We start from the raw sequence: 21901 nt of genomic DNA on the forward strand, positions 1-21901 counted from the left end.
GGACATGACCAGAACCTGTGCTTGTGAGTGATCAGTTGGTCACCTATGAGCCTGGCTGTGACTTCAGGAGAACAACACTGAAGATGCACTTTTTAAAGAACATTAAGGAACTCTGTTGGCTGAGAAAGGAAAACAATGAGGATGATAATCAGACTTCCTTTTGTCTCTTGGCATTAAATCTGCCTCTTGTTCTTCCTGCCATTGTTCTGCAGGATGAAGGAAAATGACCCCCTGGTGAGACAAGCTGCTGCTCTGGGGATGGAGCTTCTGGGGCCCTGCAGAGGAGCCTGGCAGCTCAGATCCCAGACCTGGCACTGGGGTGGGTCCTGCTGGGAGCAGACACAGCGCCACGCACCCAGCAACTCATGTCATGCAAAGCACAACCTGACTTTCTTCTCCCAAAGAGATGGAAAAAGCCAAGGGCGTTTTTTTCATAATTCATTCAAATTCAGACAGATTGGGCACATGCTGAGGGAGGCAGGCAGTTGGGGTGCTGGGTCCAGGCAGGGAACACGCGGGCTGCGCCGGAGCCCGTCCTGCCCGGGGGCCGCCTGCCCCTGGGAAGGTGCTGATGAGACCACACTAGCAGCACAAGGCGTGGAAACGAAACAAGACAGAACAAGCAAACACCACACAGGCTAGACCACAAGGAAATAATTTACTTCCAGGTCCTAGAAAGACCTTGAAAAAATAACAAGGGTAAGGAAATCAACCTCATGATTTATTTGGGTAGAGAAAGAAAACCAAAGTGACCACCAGACACCGTGGCAGCCGCCAGCTCCTCCTGCCGCGTGCGGGGCAGGCACCGCCAGCTCTTGGCACCCGCAGCGCCGCGTGGGGCAGGAACGGGAAGGCGGGCGAGCATGCGCGCTGGGGAGGTGAGGAGGGCGAGGGGTGCTAAACATATACCCTGTCAGACCCCATCTCCTACGGACAGAGCCCTGCTATTGCACAACATTTTTGCTAGAGGAAGGGCCAGCTCCAGAGGGGCTTGGGCACAGCTCTTCAGACCCGAGGGAAAATGCAAACACGTTCCTGAGGAAAGAGAGGGCTTTCTCCATGCTCCTGCTCTGGGGCAGCCCCTGCCTGAGGCCACGTGCCCAGAGCCAGCACTCGACAGCCAGCGTGAAGCAGCCACTTGGCCCCACGGCTTCCTCAGCATCATCACAGTGAACCAGCAGCACAGCGGGCACCCGCTGCCTCCCTGGGGGGCCTGGAGAGACCCCGAGAAGGGAGCAGCACCCGGGCCCGGCATGAACGCCGAGCTGCAGCTCCCGCATGGGCTTACCTGGTGGCCACAGGAAGGAGTGACCATGGGCAGGAGCCATGGCAAAGACACATCCTACCTCTCTCCACTGTCAGGTCGCTGCAGCCAAAGGACCAACACAGCAGCCAGGGAGCAAGATACAGTAAAAAATGGACAAACATGTACATTTACAGTTAAACCACCAGGGAGAAAAAACACTGTGGCTAAACTAAAAGGACAAACCCAATGAGAAGCCCAGGATGTGTCAGACCTTGGGAGACCTTATCAGTTACCTACCAATGATATAATTGGGCTTTCTCCCAACATGCACAGAGAAGGAGCTGCACTCCCCAGCACAGCCTGAGCAGCTGCCTGCGGGTGCTGCTCAATGCACTGCTCAGCTTATCCTGAGGGGAGCTGGGAGGCTGGGAAGGTGCAGGGCACTGAGCACATTTCTCCAGCATCACCTGCAGCCCAGGAAGCGATGGCACATCCCGCCAGTCCTGTCCTCACCTGCCTCCTGACAAACCAGAGTTTGTGCAAAGGCAGCCCCCACTGCAGGAGCTCAGCCTGGTTTCTTGCAGGGCACTGTGCTGGGGTGGGGACACCCCAGGTACCCTGAGATGCCACAGACCTGCTGCCCAGCTTGCAGCAACCAGCTCGGCTGTGCAGCAGTGCCACCAAGATTTGGCCTCATGCACATGTCCTGGGGATGGCTTTTCTGTCACCAATGGTGACGCTTTGCTTTCAGCAGGGTTTAAGCAGGAATGATCCCTCCAAACGAAAGGGCTGGGGTCCTCGAGCTGGGACACAGCTCTCCCCCACCACTGCAGGCCAGGGTGCCCTGAGGTCCTGCCCTCTGCAGCTCTCACCCTTTGGTAGGAAGCTGGTGGTTGGGTGAGGTCCTGCAGAGCCAGGCCCAGTCTGCCCCAAGGGGCTGGCAGAGCCCACCCAGAACCCCCCCAAAGCACTGCCCAGCACCAGGGCTGCTCTGTGTCTTGGGCCACAGCACAGTACCAGGGCAGTAGGTGGAATGTCCTGTCCATCCCCAGGGCCATGGGGCACATCAGGACCTCGCAGGCAACATCCGCTGTGCAGGGAGGGAGAGAGCCCCTTCAAATCATGAGCATCTTTGATAACCACGAGGAAGAGCTGGGAGGCGAAGCAGTTGCAGCTTAGGGATGAGGTGTGCTCTGCAGTGAACTCTGGTGCAGCAGTCCACATCCAGCAGTCTGGACCCCACACCCAGCACACACATACCAACACTCCCGCTCCCTCCGACCAGGAGCCCACAGAGAGAGGAGGACTCCAAAAAGCAAACAAACAGAAGAGGGAAAAAACTGAACAGAAGTTAAAGGCTTGTTTCCCTCTGCAAGGAAAGCTCTTAGAGAAACCAAAGCACTTCAAATGCTCTGACTCAAGTGACAAAAACAATTTAGACAACAAAAGGCTCCCGGTTTGCTCTTCTCCTGAACTGGGCTAGCAGCACAGATCTATTTAAATGATAATTCGTGGGGGAAAACCCCCCTCTCCAAACTCTCTTTAATTAGATTTTCTCTTTCTTAATGCCTAGTGCTTTATCGGAGACTGGTATTAAGGAGATGAGGATGGCCACATCCTGGCTCCTTTGGGCACTCCAGCCTGGCCCTGCGGGTGGAGGCTCCCCAGCAAGGAGCAGCTGAGCAGAAGCACATCGCTGGCGATCCCCAGCCCCACAGCACAGTGTCCAGCAGCTGCGGAGCTCAGCTGGAGGCACACACTGTCCCTGCATAGCACCTCGTGGCAGAGCCCCAGTGCAGGAGGTGCCAGGAGCCTGGCGAGGCCTGGTGGGACAGCTACGATTCCTCGCTGTCCTCCTCACCCCTGCGCCCGGCATAGAGCGCTGCCAGCTGCCGAAAACGTGGCCCCCAGCCCCCCAGGTAGGAGAAGTCCTGCTCTGAGCCACTGGACCAGGTGTTGATGGAGCTCAGGGAGGGCACGGGCGAGCCTGAGCCCTCAAAGGCGTAGGTCTGGAATGAGTCATAGGGTGGCACGGAAAGGTCCTCATCTGCCTGCTCCACCTTCTTGCAGATATAGTCTCTGAACACGGAGAAGTCCAGGTCTGGGCTCTGCACCCACTGCGGGAGAGTGTGGAGCTCGGAGGCCGGGTTTCCACTCAGGCCCCCCTCTCCCAGCCCCCCACCTCCATCTCCACCCTTGATCTCACTGAAGTCGTAGAGGCTGCGCAGGGCTGACATGTCATAGGCCTCTGTGTCCTGCTCGCCACCCCCTTCATCATTGTATTTGATGACATTGTCTCTCATGTCCTCATCGTCCTCGGCTGTGAGGTGGTTTTTGTGGTGCCGCTTCAGGGTGAGGATCAAAAGGACCAGCACTGGGAAAGGAAGAGAGGGTCAGGTAGTGCAGGAGCTTGTGCAAGGTGGGCTCCCATGGGGGCAAGGACGCCCGTGCTCGGCAGCCGGGCGCAGCCACAGCACGGGGAGCCCCGTGGCCAAGGCTCACCGAGGAGCAGCTGTGCTGTGTCACTGGCTGGGAGATGTTTGCAGGGGCTCCGGTGTGGATCAGGAGATTCCTTTCCCGTGCAGCATAATGGCAGAGACAGGAGGGACAGAGGGATGGACGTACAGCTGGACAAATGGATGGATTCTGTGGAAGATGAGTAGGAAATGGGGGTGCATGAATCACAGCAGCAACCAAATGTTGGGAGGGTGAACGTGGAGCAGATGGCACAGAGCCGGAGCAATGAGCCACAGATGTGTCCCGGATCATCATCCATTCATCCCATCACCTTTAAAGCACCAATGTGCACTTTATTCAGCTGGGCAATTAGGCAGAAATTTGTTTGCATTGCGTTGGAAAATGAAACCAGTGTAAAGTGCACCCTGTGGGAAAGGGTTTCTAAACAGAGGCACAGCAGGAGACAGGGAGCAGAGATGTGCCAAGAACAGGAGACCTCACTGAACAATGCAGTGGCTTTTGCAGATGTCCAGTCAGCCCTCAGGAGCCAGTACTGATGCTGGAGGGCTTTCAGCACCAGCATCCATCAACTGCCCCATGATAAACTGGAGGGCACTGCAACACTGCTCTCTTGGAGCACCTTCCCACAGGCACACAAGCCTACACCTCTCCTGCACCTTCACACCACGCTGTGGTGGCCCAGCACAGGCTTGTGCCAGCCTGCCAGGGGCAGCCAGCAGCATTCCCAGGGCACAGGTCCCGATCTGGGCAACGCTCTAGTTTGCAGGCACCCCAGCCAGGCTTCCTGCCCCCCATGATGCAGCCCCCAGCAAAGAGACAGCTGCCCACAGCAACCGCCTGTATGATGTGGATGGAGAGAAGACGGGACAGGACAAGAGGCCAGAGGACAGGAGGACACTCACCGACCAGGATGAGGATGCACACCAGCAGCGCGATGAGGGCCCCAGGGCTCAGTGTGGCTGACACTACGTAGGCTGTGCTGTTGCAGGACTGGATGGCCCCGCTGCTGTCGCAGCCGCAGATGCGGATGGTCAGTGTCCCCGTGCTGCTGAGGGCCGGGGGGCCGCTGTCCACCACCAGAATGGGGAGCAAGTACACATCCTGCTCCTGCCGATTGAAGCCCATTCTCTGAGTGTGCACTGCAGCAGTGTTGTCTGCAGGGAACAAGGAAAGCCGCAGCAAAGTCACTCCCATGGCACAGCCAGCAGGACTTTGCATGAGCTCCACACTTGAGAGGAGCACTTGGGGGCTACCACTCGCACAGCGGCTGCTCGTGTGCCAACTCCAGCAACCACCCAAAGAGGGGACAGGGTCCCCCTCCTCCCCAGCACAGGGAGCAAGCTTGTGGCTCCCCTGCACCACAGACCCTCGGCAGCCCGTGGGGGTGTGCTGATGGCAATAAACCTGCAAGAGCAGTTACTGCTTCCAACCCAAGAGCCACAGGTGAAGTGTCCTCCCTCAGTGGGAGGGCCAAATACCCCAGGATCCCTTCTAAGTTCTAAAGGAGCAGGCAGAGCTCCTTCCTAGACTCCCAGCTGCCTTCCCCTCCATCTGCTCAAAGCCAGCTGTTTCAGGTGCTCAGCCAGCACAACACACCCCACTCCAATCCCACTGACACAACCACTTGATGGGCCACCCAGGGCTCCATGCCAGAGGTGCACCCAAGCAGCAGCTGCCCACAGACAACACAGAGCAGGGACTGAAAACCAGCCCAGCTCCTGCTCACATGTGCTGCTTGCTGCCAGCCAGCTGCTGAGCAGGCAGGAAGGGATTGAATAGTTGCTGAACAATTGTGGCCAGATGTCAGAAGTTGCTGCCGACTGTCCGCAGTCTTTATCTAATAAAACATAGATTGGCCCACTCACAGCAAGGTGCTGCTGTCTACAGACTCTCTCCTCATTGCACCCGATTTATGCTGGACTGGCCCCTTTCTGTATCAATCAGCTCATCGACTGGAAAAGACATCTATTCTAATTCTGGCTCTTGGGCTGCTTGCCACCACGGAAATTGCTGTATGGATTGGGTGCTGCATGGAAGCATGTGGAGCATGGTGGGGATGGGAGGAGAGCCAAGAGCAGAGCAGAGGGGCAGGCACATGCCAAGCCATAGGACAGGCAGGATCCACTGGCCAGGTGGAAGGAGGGCAGATCCCAGAGCAGAGCACAGAGCCCATCTCCCCCACAGCTGCTCAGGGCTGGGGCAACGCAGTATGGACAGAGGCACAGATGACCAGCCCACAGGACTGCTGCAACTCACCCAGCATCAGCCAAGCAAGGTCTCTGCTTCACTGCAGTCAGGAGGAGGAGGAGCTGGGGCAGTCTCAGGTGTGTGCTGGAGCCCAGCATGGCTAAGTGCAGCAGGAGCAAAGATGGCAGGCTGTCAGTGCTGTCTGTGCCTAAGGGGGAGGCAGCAGTGCTGGGGCTTGTGCCCTGAACAGTGCTCGGCTGTCGTGGTGCTAAATACCAGATTGCTGCTTTGTATCGTCAGGTTCCTCGACTCAGCTCACCACAGTTTTTTGTGTGGCCAGAATATGGCTGTGTCGCTGGGGAGACCAGAGCTTTTGGCACCCTGGCTGGGGAGAGCTGGGATTCCAGTGTAAAGCTTCCAGGTTGCCTGAGAGCACAGGTCTGCCTTGAGGAGCTCAATGTGGGAAAGGCAAGGCCACCGGAGAGGAGACCACACCAACCAACATTTGGAGGCTGCCCTGAATGCCACTAGCGTGGTACACAAAACCAGATCTTAACTCACCCAGTACTGTTCTGCAGATCACTAGAAAAACTTGTCCTTTGGATGTAGCATCTTTTATCTGTTAAGGGAATTTTCCAGGTAACCTCACTCATCCCTGCTCACAGCTACAGATTTCATGCAGGCAACATCCTCAGGAGCACAGAGCAGAAGACAGCAGTAAGACAAATGCTTGTTTGAGTCGATCCAGGGGCAGCTTGGCTCAGAAGGGAGATCCCACCTGCAAGGCTGCAGGGCCCAGCACCCTCATGCTTCCTCAGGCCAGTGTGATCCAACTGCTGCAGTGTCCCCAGCCCATGGAGGGGACCCACAGCCCACTACCATCTTTCTGCACCACATGCGTCACCTGGCTTCTCTGTACGTGAGCAGGGACCACCAACCATGTGCATGGGCAGCCGCCAGGTCTTGAAGGACATTTGCCATCCAGGACATCTGCCATCCTGGCAAAGACTCTGGGAACAGGGTTGCTCCAGCCTCCTGGGTACCAGGGAGCAGGCTGCCGAGAAGCTGCCTACAGCTTACCAAGGATGAGCTAGGAAAAAAAATGTTATGCTCATCATTTCACAAAGGTAACAAGAGCTCATTTGGTGCTGCTGCCTCAGCTTGCTGCAGCATGGCAGGGAGGTATAAATAACACCAATGGTACCATCTCATCCAGAGGCCAAGTCTAACTCCTAGCAAACCCAGCCGAACATAAGCCTCAGGCATCTGGATCTAGTGGAGATGAAGCCCCAGGACAAATGGGCCAGACCCACTGGCTGTGAGCAAGCAGGGCTCTGGCCCTTGCCCAGGAAGGTTGCCTTCCCTGGCACCATCACACCAGCCAAGCAGCCAGCCAGAGCTTGTGGTCGGATCCTGGCTCAGAGGACCCAGTGCATGCAGTCCTGCACCTCCACGTGCTGCTCAGCCTGTCTCTCATCCAGGTCCAAGGAAAGTCTGTGTTGAGGAGTTCTCCCAGGGCCAGTGCCCCTGAGCACTGCACTAGCTCCTCACCTCTCTGGAAATGCAGCAGAAGGCTGGAAACTCCCCTCCTATTTACAGCCAGTTCCAGCCTCTGTTAGGGAGGAGGACCTGCCACACTGTTTTTTTGGAAACAATCTCTAGAAACCAAGGGGAAATACATGTGCAAGTCACAGAGAGGCAGCCACAAACCCCATCTCAGTTGAGACTGCTCAGACAGGGCACAGCAACACTGAACCCCCTCAGCTCTGAGTACAGAAAGGAGAAATATTTTCACTGCTGAACCCACAACAGAGCGCTTTGCTGTGAGAAACCTCAGTTCAATGTAATCCAAAACTCAGTGCTCGGGGGAGAGACAAAAATTACAACTACAAAAAACTATTTCAAACACGATGAAACTACATCTTCTCTCTTCAAGAGGGTGACATGAGCATTTCTACAGGAAGGGGATCCACAGAAATTTCTCATCTACACCTAAGACATTGCTCACCAGGCAGGTGCAGCTGGTAGAAGAATAATCTGATTTTTCCCTTTTCCTCTTCCCTTTCCCCAGTTCTCTGGGTGCCAGGTCACGGCACCACCGCTCAGCCCTGCAGAGATCTGACGCTCTTCTCCTTGTCAGATCAACATCTGCACTGCTCATGCTGAGCACAGCATCCATGCAGGGCTGGAAGAGGCTTCCTCTGGCCTGAGGCAATCCTCAAATCCTAACATTTTGCTTTTGATTGTTATGATTTTCAGATCTTCTATTACCTATTACATGCTCTTAATGAGACCTGCAGAGAGTTCAGACATCTGCTGGTCTAGCCCTTGAGCTCTGGAGTCAGTAGCTCCATGTGTCGCTCCATATTATCTAGCACCCCTTCCAGGTTGCTGGGCTTGGATGCTTTCTACCGTCCCTTCCAATAAAATTAGAGCTTCTCAGAGAACATAATTTCAGGCTTTAATTACCTTTGATCCTTCTGTAATAATTTTTTCGGGCCAGAAAGACGGAGCGAAAGGGCGGCTTAGGAGGCAGAGGATGGTGGATGCCTTCGGAATGGCACCAATTGGACATGGGTGAGGTCAGCTTTTCCAATTCTATCTCTTCCTCTAGGCACTTCATTTGCTGGGCACCTTCCTTCTGGATCAGGGCTGTTATTACCACACATGACACTTATTCCTTGTCTGATGAATCAGGAAGTGCTTGAGCACTGCCTTGGACAGAGCAAAGGCAAGGAAAGAGACACCAGCAGGATTTGAGGCTGCTGCTAAAAGCCTGGCTCATGCAAACTCAGCTAACACAAGGTCTCCTGTAGGGTCACCTTTTGCTCCTGTACCTCTGACCAGGAGCATCCAGAGGCAGCTCGACATGCTGCTGGGAGCAGCAGAGCAGGGCTGCAGGTGTCACCTGCAGGACCCAGCAGGGTCCCCGCTCTGCGTAGCTCTGGCAGCCCTGGGGCCTGACCCCGTGGCAAGGGCAGCACTGGGGCAGTGCAGGCTGCAGGGGACCTGTCCTGGGACCACTGCCATGCAACCATTACCAGCAGGTACTACACAAGCTCTCCATCCGACAGGCTACCCCATCCATTGCCCTGGGCCTTCCCCAGATCCCGCACAGGTTTCTCCCAGGCAGCCCACGGGAGCCCCAGAAAAGCCTGGGCAGGGCTCAGCATCCTTTCCTGCCCCGCTGGCTCTGCTTCCCCCTGTGCAAGGGAAGCTCTGCACTTCAACATTTAACCTGCTCTCACTCCTGCTTTTCCAGCCTCCTGCAGGGTCAGTTTTACCAACAAGGTGCCTGCCTGAGCTGCTGCCCCTGCCCACAGCCCCCTGCACAGCTCAGGGCCTCGGGCACCTCTCGGCTGTTCGCAGTGAACTTGCTGCTGGCTGTGACCACCCAGGCTCCTCACACACCAGCCCTGCCACGGCTGGGTGCTCTTGTCCTACCTGACAAACTGCCACAGGGAGCATGTCTGAGGAGATGCTGGTCCCTGTCACACTGAGGACAAGCCACCCTTCCAAGGTGCCTTTCTGCTGCCTTGCAGGAACTGAGGGAAGTAGGTGCAAAGTGAAATAGAAGAGAGATTTAAGCAAGAGCTTAGAGAATCCATCTGTGCTGACATCCATCAGTGTCACTCCCTGGCTGCAAAAGCAATATTTATAAATCACGTTTCAAAACTACCTACAAATTTGTACAAAGAAACAGATGGGCTGGTGGTAGCAGTTTGTCACCACTGATATTTATATGGAGGAGTAGAGACAAGTGCAAGAGTAGTGAAAGCATGACGAGGGGGCCAAGGAGGGAGACAAAGGAAGATGCAACAAGGGAACCCACAAGAGCAGAGGGTGAAGGTGAGTGCAACCAGGGTGATCAGTGGACTAGAGAAAAGGAGAGAGGGAGCAATCAAAGGAAGGGAGATGACACTAAAACACACACACATTAGAAATGAGGGGTGCCTCCATCTGCACAGGCAGCCGCCTCTTCTTGCTGTAGAAGACAGCATGGCTTGGCAATTGGGAGAGACTCCAAACATCCTGGGAATAACCCTGCAGCAACAGCATTTGTTTTCCTGAGAACAGAAGGCGGAAGGCAATGCCAGCTTTTACTCATTTTATGCAGTGTTGCACCACAAGCAAAGTTTGTGAGATCGTTTAGCACAAAGGATTACCCAGTGCAACGCGAGCCTCATCCCACTCAAGAGAGCACCAGCTCAGAAGGCAATGGTGGCACCAGCCAGAGTCCTGCACCAAAGGCTGCTGGGGACCCGCAGCTGCATGACAAGGCAGCCCCTGCCCAGCTGCAGCCACCCCACAGGTCCCACAGGCACCAGGAGCAGCAGCAAGAGCCTCAGCTCCTTGGGGCTTCGGGAGCGTCTGTGCAGGGACAGACACTGCAGTACAACTCAGGGCACTCAAACACGTTTTCATAAATTCCTTCAGAGAAAGTGAAAAGGAAGTTAATTACTGGGTGTGAGGCAAAATCTTGCAGAGGATTAAAGCTTGACTACATAAGAAAGGTCTTGTGAACAGCTGCCCCGTGAGTGCATGGGGAGGGACTCGGGTCAGGGCAGCTGTGCTTTTTAGGACAGAAAGCAATGTTGGTCCTTCTACAATTACATCTGAAGATCTTTGCTGTAAGTCTCATTTTGACTATCCCTAAATGCTGAACCAAATGGAGCAAGATCTTACATCAGCAGAAAGTTCCTCTGATAAGCTCAGAACAAACTAAATCAGACTTTTGACAGATGAAGCTGCAAAAACAGAGAAAAAATTTAAAAAAGAAAATAATAATCCCCCGAACAAAGAAGCATTTCAATGTGGTCTGCTGGCTTCCATCTGCGCTCACCCCTCTGATAAGTAAGTGCACATCTGGCTAGAGAAGGGTCCCTGCTTGTCTTACTGCTTCAACCATCATGTGGACTCACCCAAAACACCAGTTAAAAATAGGCAGCTGCCTGGTAACTACCTTTCTGGATTGTTACTGTCCACACAAATGCAGCCCAAATTCCACTCCCAAAGCCAAATAGCAGCCAAGGCTCAACCACACCCCATCGGTTACAGCAGCAGGCAGGGTCAAGCGGTCAGGAGCCGCAGCCCAGAGAGCCCAGAGCTTCCTAGAGGAACAGACAAGCCCTGCCTGGCAGCGTTTCCTAAAGGACAGGGTGAGACTCAGGAAACAGAGGAGCCACACTCCTGAGCCACCGCCTCAGAGAATGTGGCTGTACCGGCTTCTTCCCCAGGAAGCCAGGAGGGCCCAGGCTGGCCCTGCACACCCGCTGCCCCAGGGCTCCTGAGCTGCTCCCGTGTGTCAGGGCACGAGGGGCACCAGGGCTGCCCACCCACACGGCAGCCCCGGGATGACACACGCTCCAGGATTTTCCTTAGAGAGGGATATATCATAACGCTCAAAACACCAGCACACTGTGATCTGTAAATCCCCACCAGTCCCTTGCCTGCAGGCACGCTGGAGGTTTTGAATCAAGAAAGGGACTGGGAGTCCTGAAAACACCGAAGGCTAAGGAGATAGCACAAGAGGAGCTTTGGACTCTGCAGCAGAAAAAAACCTGGCAGAATCTCCTTGAGGAAATCCAGACTGCTAGCTGACCAGTCCCACCATTTCAAGTTGGCAAGTTGCAGAGTACCCGAAGCATCCTGAGCTCCATCTGGCACAGAGGGACCATAATCCACAGCCCACCTCCCTCCCCATGGCTAGCTGTGCTGCTCAGCCTGGAGACACCAGAACTGGGGAGGGTGCAGCAGGGCTTACCCTTAATATCCAGCAGAGAAAAATGGTGGTTGTTGGTGGCTTCAGGTGCCAGTGTGAAGTAGAAATGATGACCACTCTGAGGCTCGTCACGGTCCACAACGCTTATTGTCTGGATCAGCTGCAGGGAAAAAGCAGAGGTGAGAAGCAGTGCTGTCTCTGCAGCCCATTGCAGGGTCCCCACATGCAGGGTCTGGCCCAGCAGAGCATCACAGGCTTCTGCCACAGCAAGTGATGAGCCCTTGGCCCTGCAGGACACCAGCAAAGGGGCTCCAAGTGTGACATCAGCTGCATGGGAGGACAAATGCAGAAGGGGAAGGATGGTCAGGCTGGCACTGCCTAGAGCCCTGCTTGCAGCATAAGACTGCAGCAGATGCTGATAGGGACCTGGGATGGGGACCTGGGACACCCACTACCTGGCCTGGCTTGGCATCCTCACACACAGCAGCTTCATAAGGGGTGGCGAGCTCAGGTGGGTTGTCATTCACATCCAGGATACGGATACGGAGAGAGGCTCTAGACACCTGTGAGTGATTATCTGAAGCAAAAAAAAACAATAGAACTTCAGCAGGAAGTGCCGTCTGCTGCTGGCAGGGAGCAAATCCTCCTTGTGTCCATTGGCCCAGAGGCCATGGTGGCCCCACGGCTGCTGCCAGCACAGAGGGTCAGGCAGCACAGCATACACCGTCCCTTGGGCTCAGCCTCAGCACACCCGTTTTCCAGGAAACAAAGCCAGCCCCTGGGCTGCCTAATGACACCTCCTGAAACACTGCTGTTAGTCTTTTCTACCCTTGGAAAAGATAACCAGTCCCAAGCAAGTCCCCACAATAAGAGTCAGTCACCACCGATGAGCATTTGTGCTGCAGCCAGACAGCACCAAGAGGGGACAAGCAAATTCAGACACATGAATGTCACACCCGGACTTGGATCCTGACCCTTCCACCCCAGCAGCAACAGCAGTGAAGCGAGTGAGCAGAGACAGGATTCGAAACAGATGGTGTCAGCTAAGAGCACAGGGTGATGATGAAACCAGCCAGGAGCACCACCACCACCCCAGGGGATCTGGGGTGGAACGGTCCTGGCCAAGGCAGGAGGCTGCTGCCCTGGGGCTGGGCCTCGCACACTGACACCAGGCCTTGTGTTGCCATCAGCAGCTCCAACATGAAGCCCCCACCAGCTGCCCGCAGGGGCAGATGGCAGCGGTGCGGGACAGCCCGCTCCCCGCGCAGGGTTGTCACAGCTCCGCTCTGCCCCGCGGCACGGCAGAAGTACACTGAGCCCTCGCTGCAAGATCAATCACTCTGGAGAGCCTAATGTTTTATGAAGCACCTCATGTGCTTCCAGAAAGGAGAACTCACTTATACTCCATCTCCTTTGTTTTACCCAGAGGTTGACAGACCTGATGCTTCTCTCCTTGCTCAGGCAGGAGCTCTGCTGCCTGTTTGTCTATAAAATTAATGCTGGCCCCTGCAGATCAGGTGGGGGAGGACTCAACGGAGAGAAGATTTAACACTGCTCTATAATTAGCCAAGAACCTAAGCCCCCTCCCCAGAGCTGCCTTCACCCTGTTCTCCTGTTATCACTCCCTCTCACTCACCCAGCTGCTCTGGTGATTAGATGGTTGTTTTCGGGGGAGGGAGGCAGAAGTCGTGACTAAAAGCCTAGAACCATGTGTTATTTTAAAAGGCTGGTTGGTGCAGGGGAACAAGCTGCAGTTGCTTTCAGGGGGAATGGAAGGAGGAGGCAGCAGGGCAGAAAGCCTGACAAAAGGGGTAGTGCCTGGTGCCCACCAGGGCCACAAACAAGGAGGAGGAAAAAGGGTTTGATTCCTGCAAGGAGGAGCATCTCACCACCCCCTCCTCTAGATAACTCTCCCTGCCACTCAGTGGTGAAGCAAGCTGGCATTGCCCTGGAGGCACTGCAGAAAGATAAGGAAAGGCAGGAAGAGAATGGAGGAAGAGAAGCCTGAGACCCTACCTCTTCCCTTTCCTAACTGCACCCTGGAGGAGCAGCTCCGCCCCAGTACCCTGTAGTGCCTGAGCTGGCTGGAGCAGCAGCTGATTCCACTGCTGCCAAGCTCTCCCCAGGGTCTGTTGGCACAGCATGTGCCATGGAGGTTCTGCAGGGCCAGGTTGGGACACTCAGAAGAGCCTGAGCACAGCAGCTTTCCTTCAAGATCCCCCCTTACAGCTTCATCAGAGGGATGTGACCAGCATGTTTAGAACCAGGCATAACCATTAGGCTGTCCTCTTCCACAGCATCAGCAGCTGCCAGGAGTGCTTCATTCCATGCACGTGAGCAGGGTCGTCCGTGTGTCACAGCTCAGTGCCAGGGACCCGAGCCAAGCCCTCTGCCAGAGCCAGGACTAACATCCCGCTCCCCTGAGCGCAGCTCAAAGCACAGTTTTCCTTTCCAAATGCCCCCTGTCAGACAAAAGCTCTCCTTTTGCCCCTTCCAAAACTGCTGAGGCCTGATGCTCACGCTCTCTCCTGCCTCAGTGACAGGGTTAAGATTTGACGTCTCTAGGAACATCAAGGTTGAAATGCAACCGTTGCCTCGTTGTCTACTCTCCCAGTGAGGCACACATCAGCTTCCTTTTATTTTGGCTGCACTATAATCTGTTTGAAGGTTCCTCAAATGCTTTCACTATCAGCATCCCTCTTCCTTTGAGCCAGTACCTGGATTTATGGGTGGAAAATACAAAAAATGGTTGGATATATTAGGAAAAAAAGTGTCCAAAGCACCTCTGAAATATGCTTTCTGTAAGTTATGTGGCATAAACTGAATTTATGATAGTGAGAAGTGTGATTAAGATTGTTTGAATCCATTTGTGATGAAAGGGATGATGCTCCTAATGCAGACTTCACAACAGTGAGGCCAGAAGCTCTGACCTGTGCTTCCTCTGAATGCAGAGGATCCAGGCATGCACCTTCACATGCTCCAGCACACAGGAGGAGATGATCTAGGAGATGCTCCATGGGAGTGAAGCACTGCCAGGAAGAACAGCAGACTAGGGGGATGCAGGAAGACACAGAAATGTGCCCTTGAAGGGCTCTGCCAAACACCTGGCCAGAGGACAGGGAAGAGATTGCACATACCAGGCTGTGAGTGACTGGGAAGGAAAAAAAGCATCTTCCTTTGCAGCATCTCTCCTTGGTATTCCAGCTCAGCTGACTGACATGCAAATTAGTTTAATTATTTCTTCTTCTAAAATAAATTATATTTTGCAGTAGCTGCAATATGTTGTGTCAGGCAAAATTACATTCAATATTTTTAAACTAATTGATGTCAGCCTTGAGAAAACCTGATTGACAGCAGCGAGGAAACTAGGCTGCTACCTAAACGCTTTCCTAAATTAAAATTAAACATGCCGTTTTTCTGCATTTCCTCCAGGAGTTGGAATGCTATTAATCTGAAAGACTGAGGAAAGAGACATGGAAAATACACAGAAGCAGCGGGAGGTGCTGGAAGCACAGCAGTGCAGGAGCTCCAGGCAGAGGCCTGTTGCCTTTGCCAACATGTGCTGAATTATACTGGAGATGCTGGAGCCTGCAGGGGCTTGGGGACAGTTCTGCCCAGCACTTCCATGCTGCAGCACCTGCACCTTCCTCAATACAGTGATGGGACAGGCAGTGATGGGCCTTGGCTTTGGAGCAGGAGAATGCCACAGTCCTGCTTCAATCTTCAGCCACATCCCATTTTTTCTTAATTTGATTAGCCATAACATGAACAGTACAATATTCTTATTGTAAACATTCAGATGCAAAGTGCCAACTATTTGCCCTCTCCCCAGGTTCCAGAGAGCAGAGTGCCTGCTGGACTGACACCGAGCAGCTCCAGGCAACTGCTCTCAGATGCTGGAAGCTTTGCAGCACACACTCACAGTGATGGGAAGGGCTCGCCGAGATGCTTGGCTATCCCTGCAACAGCAGGAAAGGAGGGGATCCGTGGTTTCTGTGGCACTGGGATCCAGTCCTCACCCCACCAGACCCTCACACAAACTCAGAATAAAGCACTTTGCATTCTTACACCCAAGCATCTACTGTGAGTCTCCAAATCCAACCAGTCCTGAAGTGCATAATACCCTTGTGCACACAGCCATGCAGCAGCCTCCCACACAGAAAGCTGCTCCCCCCAGGTGAAGCACAGTCTGAGGAAAGCCCAGAGGACAGTGGGCTGCTCTTTATGGCCGCAGCACCTCAGAAAACAGGACTCATAGACTTGATTAGAAGACCAGGATGGGCCACTCTGCTTTCCAACACTCCCGTCACAGCTGTGAAGCACAGGGTGGGTTTGTAGCAGCCAGTGCAGCTGCAAAGCTGAGCACTGATGGCAAGGACAATGCAGGGCCAAGCCAGGGGTAGGGCTCGTCACACACAGGTAACTGCCTCAGAAGCTGGAGATGAAAACGTGGCTCCCAGCTGAGGGGAAGCAAAGTGGAAGCAGCAGTTAAGCCAAGCAACATATAAATGGCTCTCACCTCTCCTGAGTCCTGTCCAAACTCAGCAGCATGAGAGTCATTAAATCGCATCCAAACACAATGCTCTGATTAAAGCCAGTCTCCAGCAGGAAGATTTATCATCTCAATTACCAGCAGTGGACACAGCAGTCAAAGCCTCATCATTTTACATGAGCAAAGAGGAAAACAGGAAGAGAATCACTAATATTAGCCCAAGGAAGGTAAACAGCTTGTGAGTAAGATGAAGATTTATCTCTGGAAACACTTGGCCTGGTCCCAGGCCAGATTTGCTGAACAGCCCCCACGCTTTCTGCTGGCTGCAAGGACAGATATTCTGCTGGTCCCCTGGGAACTGCCCATTCCATGGGCCCAGCTGGGCCCCCGCTCCTCCCGGCAGCCCCGGGCAGTGCCAGGTGCCTTCTGCAGCTCCTCACACCCACTGCAAGGTGTCACCTGCACCCCAACACCGCTGCTGCCACCGTGCCGTGTCCCCAGGGGGGCTTTCAGAGTGGGGGACAGCTTGAGGAGGCCACAGGGAGGCAACACCTTGGTGCAGAGGGCTGCCTGTGAGGGAACAGGAGCCAAGCAGGGATCCTAGCATGGGGGCTCCAGCCCCCCGTCCCAACACTGCCCATCCCACCGCGCCAGGCACGGCCTGACAGCTGCTGCACAGCCCGTGCCAAACCCCTCTATCACTCGGAAGGCTGCACCTTTACAACTGCCCTTTCCACCAGAGGATTCAGACATAAATTGTACTTTAAATTCATTATCAGTCATTAATATTTCATTATTACAAAACGTTAAGGATAATGTCACTGGGAGGAATATCTGGGCAGTTAAAATGGATGAGTCAGAGCTCACCACGGGAGAAGTCAGAGCTCTGAAGTCTCCCTGGCTTTTGAAGCGATCCAGCCTGACAGGTTTCCCTGCCGGAAGGGAGCAGCAGCATTTACTGACTTGTTCTGAAATCCTAGCTGCTGCATGTAAATATTGTCCTTCTGATTCTTGTCACCTCATGTTTCCCCTGGAAGCTGAGTTGTGCTGCAATGCTGTGATCCCTCCTCCCCAGCCTCCACAGCATGGCTCCTCAAACGTGAATAGCATCTTCCTGCTCAAGAAGCAACAGACACGCAAAGACCAGAACTCCTGAGGGGTCTCTGGGAGCGAAGCTCCAGCCCACAGACAGACAGGCCTTGGCACAGGTCTGCAGATGTCAGAAGGTGCTTTGCAGCCAAGGCAGCTCCCTGGCACCAGCTGCTGTGGGGTGGCAGAGCACAGCAGGTCCCAGGCTGCCCTGGCGACTTGTGCATCCAAAATGTGGAAAACTTCGAAGAACACAGCAATGCCTTTCTGCTTCCCAGCATGGTGCCTGGAATTGAAGCTCCTTCTTCATCTTCAGGCTCAGAAAAAAGAGGAACATAGAGCCCCCCCTGTGGCCCACAGGGCCAGATCCACCATCGCCAACCAGCACTGAGCCCATGAGCCCAAGCACTATAAAAACACACGGAGGGCAGCGGGATGGCCAGGGCAGCTTCCTACCCACAGTGGAACACCTGCAGGGAAGCAAAACCTGCCCTTTGCTGCTATTATTTTATTTTCATTCCTCAAGAGGAGTTTATTCAGAGTTCCTTTGAGCAACAGGACCCAGATTAGTTTTTTTCTTTCTTAACTGGAGAAGAAAAGACAAACAGAACTTGTACTGCAAGCATCCAAGCCATCACATGTAGGGAAAATAAACTAACAAAACCTGAAGAGGCACCAAGCTGCTCCCTCCTGGCTGTCCCAACAGGGTGCCAGCAGATCTGGCAGTTCCTGTAAATACAGGCTAACAGATAGCACAGCCCTAGGGGAAGGAAGAAACCATCACCGGACTCTCATGGGAAGGTCAGAAAGGAGCTGCAGTGCTGGGGCCTCCCACCCACTCCTTGCTGTGCCTTGCCAAGCCTGCAGCCACACTGAGGGCAGGGGACCAAGCAGGAAGGGCACAGGAGGCCCCCGGCAGGGGTGAGCACCAGGAGACATCAGTGCCATGGGGCTCCTGGCAATGGGGCGTCCACACACAGCATGTGGCTGAACTGGGGGGTGCAGGTGAGGTGAGCAGACTCCCCCAGGAGTCACACCCACTCAGCAGGTGTGAGTGCAGGAAGTGAGCGGCACAGGGATGACTGGCAGAGCTGGCGCCTAGATAACACAAATTTGATTAGTGTTCATCAAATATACTATTTGACCATGCTCCCTTATTAATGCTCGACTCAGGAAGAGTATTTTTAGGCTGTCTAGGGAGATGTCAGACTTGGTGTTGCTGCATTTTTTTTTTACTTCAGTGTTAATTAACACTTGCATCTTGGTCACCTCTGCAGTGAAGGCACCCGTGTTTCCCCCTCTGCCCCACTGTGGTCCCACACACTCTGCTCCACGCAGCACCCTTCCATCTCACCTTCCTCCATCGCCAGGACAGTGATGTTGTGCCACCCTGCTGTCTCCCGGTCCAGCACCTTTCCTGTCACAATGGCCCCTGTGTTGGCATCAATGTCAAACATCCTCTCGGTGTCCGTGCTGCGGTCGATGGCGTACCTGAGACCCAGCAAAAGGCAAAACTGAACAGCTGGATGTGCCAAGCCCAACTCCACCATCAGCCCAGGGATCTAACACACCAGGCCCTGTTATCACCACCCTCACCTTCCCTCTGCTGCAGCACAGCTCTGTCGGGCTGCAAGCCCAGAGCCCTCAAGTAAAATACACTGCATGAAGTAGGACCAAGCACAGACTGTTACAAGGAGGAAAACCTGCTCCAATGAGAACCTTATGCTCAAGATAGACACAAAGATACAGAAATCACAGGCTGGACTCTCCTCATAAGTCTGGAAAGGTTCTGAGCTATAGGTTCAGGAAACACACCAACCCAAACCAAAGAAGGACACCACTGCTTGAGGAGCCCACCTCACCTACCACCTCTGCCCATGATCCTGCCACAGCACCCAGCCAAGTGACAGCCCTGGAGGACACTACAGCAGCACACAGGCAGACTGTGAGCTGGACCCGCAGATAACCCAAACTGCAGCTACAGCAGTTATAAACAGCACAGTCTCCTCTGAGCCCAGCCTGAACCTGTGCACCTGGGGTGAGAATCCTGGCAGCAGAGAGGTGGGCAATGGCCAGCATGCCCACAATCAACACAGCACATCATCCCCAGCAGACCTGAGATCTGCCCTAATCTTCCCAATTTCACAGGAGCAGGCTGAAGAGCTCTGGCTGCTTAACAGAGACCCTTCAGACAGCTCGCACAGCTCTAGTGCTGCCCCAAACAGCCCCCTCTCTCTGGGCACAACAGCCCACCCACTCCCCATGCCACCTCAGGAGAGCATGACTCCCACCCCTGCCCGAAGGACAACACCACAGCTCAGGAGACCCAGGTTTAGCCCTGCACCTTAGCTGTGTCACCACGAGCTCACACAGTCAGTCCCAGTGGCACGTCCTGCATTTCCAGCCATTACACAGGGAATAAACCAAGCTCATATTAAGTTGGGCACAATTAGACAAGTGCTCCTTGGAGGCAGAGGCTGGAAGGGAAGCCCCATCTAGCTGAGGCCCTTGAGCACAGCCAAAACACAAACAACAAACACCACCACTGCAATCAGAAATCCAGAAGGCCTACAAATCACAAACAATACAGCATAATGTTATTGTGTACAGCATCTTTCATACACACTGCATCCCTGAGTGCTCTACAGAATTTAATAATACAAGACAGCAAAGAGTACAAAGGATAAATTACAAAAAGGAGGGCTGTGAATAAATTAAAGGCTTCAGTCACATGTCCAGCAACAGAAGGAAGATAGATGCAGGGACAAAGCACGCTGAAAAACTGATGAGACAGGACAGTACTGAGAGGCCACATCAGACCAGAGGAGCAGAGCAGGATCAGCTCCAGGCTAGAAGCACATTCTGGATGGTGGAGGTGCTCCACACACTGTGGGCAGCTTTTCCCAGCTGCCTGTATCTCACCTGGCATGGTCCAGCTGTGGTCTAAGGGTCCATCATCCACACAGGTCACAGCCAAGGAACCTCTGCATGCAAGGACGACCTTTATGCACAGAGGCATCAATGGCCTCCACCCTTTTCTGTCCCATGCCATGGGGGTGCCTCCTGAGGGGAACCTACACACACAGCTGGGCAACTCTGCCTCTGATGGAGGCATGCACAAAGACATACAGCATCTAAATAGAGTTAAGACAGTACCAGTTTATGTCCCCCAGCTCTCTCCCTTTCAGACAGGGGTTGAGAGAAAAAAATACAACAGCACTTGTTTGTAGGTAAGGAAAAATGTTCAAATTAACTTTCTAAACTGCATCTGTGCACATGCACAATCTAGCATGTTCTGCACCTATGTGGGCCCCCCTGCCCCCTCCTTGCACTGACAGGTGATAGGGATCTGCCACAGAAAGCCAGGTACAAGCCCAGGCATCTCTGAACCAACTGCCAGGGACTTCCTAGTCATCTTGCATTTTCTGCCCCAACTGCCAGCTGGAAACAGCCTCTGCAGGCATGCAGCCAGCTCCAGAAGGGACAGTCACACTGTCTTGGCACGTACTGCAGCCTCACACCCACTCTGCGCTCAATCACTGCAAAGGGAGAGGAGAGGTTTGGCCACTCTGTACACATCAGTCCAATGTACTGCTGGAAGGAGGAACAGAAATCAGAGTGACAACACCCAGTATCTTTCCAATAGCATAGTTGATGCATTTGCACAACTGCTTGCATTGTTCTCCCACATCACCTGACCTCAAACACATCCTGTTCTTCCATTCCACTTTGAATACAGTCAGAGTTCAAGATGGTACTTCACTCTCCACATGCCTTCCCTGCTCCTTGGGTAAGCATATGCCCTGTTTTGTTCCTGTTCATGTCATTGGTGCATAAACAAAGATGTCTGCAAAGACAGCTATGCAGAAAAACCCAGCTAGTGACGGGGACATCACTGAGCCTGGAAACATCTGATACCTGCTGCCTGCAGGGCCAGAGGGCATGAGGCTGGCTGGGCAGCACTCTGCTTCATGCCATTGGTAACCTCTGCTTATGCTTCTAATTGTTTTGCTGCTAAGGTTGTATACTGTAATTTCCAAATTGCTGGGGTCTGACTGTCCATACCCTATGGCAGGGCACAAACCAAACCAGAAATCCAATCCCTTTGTCACCACTGCATTACAGAGAGCTGCCACCTTCTCAACACTGCACTAGGGGAAGGAGACAGAGCTCTGAGTGTTGCCTGCATTTGCCACAAAAGCAGGAAAGCAGGGCTGAGCCTGCTTCTGCAGCCTGTGATTTTGGAGGTGGCCAGTCCAGGTGAGCCTGTAGCTCTCCAGCTGCACAAAGTGCGGAGGAGGCTCTGGGGCACTAGGCTGGCATGGAGATGGGAACTGAGGGGGCACAGGGATGTCCACCCACCCCCCGAAAGCCACAGCCATAACCAGCTCAGAGCTGTGGAGCAACCGATTTCACACAGCCCCAAAGCTCCCTGCCCAGGGCTTGTGGCTCTCCCTGTGCTGGAGCAGCTGGAACAGGCAGCACCCCCTGGGCTCAGCTGGCATCACTTTGTGCAATTCAATCTTTACCAACCAAGAACTCTGTGGACTATCACAAGCCTCCCCCCACCTCTAGTAGCCCAGCTTTGCATTCACCCCTCTCCCTGAAGTCAGATGGGTCTTCTCTCCTGGAAAGGGGCAGCAATTAATCCCTGGGCCATTCAGGTACACAGAGATAGGACACATGC

At 53.9% G+C, this 21901-nt stretch overlaps 1 protein-coding gene across 6 annotated transcripts in view; it reads right to left on the bottom strand.

Annotated features, from left to right (window-relative positions):
• Window positions 1-639: 639 nt before the first annotated feature.
• CDH22 (cadherin 22) overlaps window positions 640-21901 on the bottom strand; it is a 69276-nt gene continuing 48014 nt past the window's right edge. For 3 of the 6 annotated variants that reach the window (XM_051632882.1, XM_051632884.1, XM_051632883.1), the window contains exons 8-13: window positions 18569-18705; window positions 12089-12210; window positions 11676-11793; window positions 4627-4878; window positions 3749-3892; window positions 640-3620 (exon numbers count right to left, since the gene is read on the bottom strand). In XM_051632882.1, coding sequence (XP_051488842.1) covers window positions 3082-3620; window positions 3749-3892; window positions 4627-4878; window positions 11676-11793; window positions 12089-12210; window positions 18569-18705 — 1312 coding nt within the window. In that variant the 3' untranslated portion in view covers window positions 640-3081. Of the gene's footprint in view, window positions 3621-3748; window positions 3893-4626; window positions 4879-5985; window positions 7002-8219; window positions 9979-11675; window positions 11794-12088; window positions 12211-18568; window positions 18706-21901 lie in introns of those variants that run through there. The other 3 variants (XM_051632885.1, XM_051632887.1, XM_051632886.1) reach the window with 3 other exon arrangements.

Source organism: Apus apus, chromosome 15, assembly GCF_020740795.1.
Source record: "Apus apus isolate bApuApu2 chromosome 15, bApuApu2.pri.cur, whole genome shotgun sequence".
NCBI lineage: Eukaryota > Metazoa > Chordata > Aves > Apodiformes > Apodidae > Apus > Apus apus.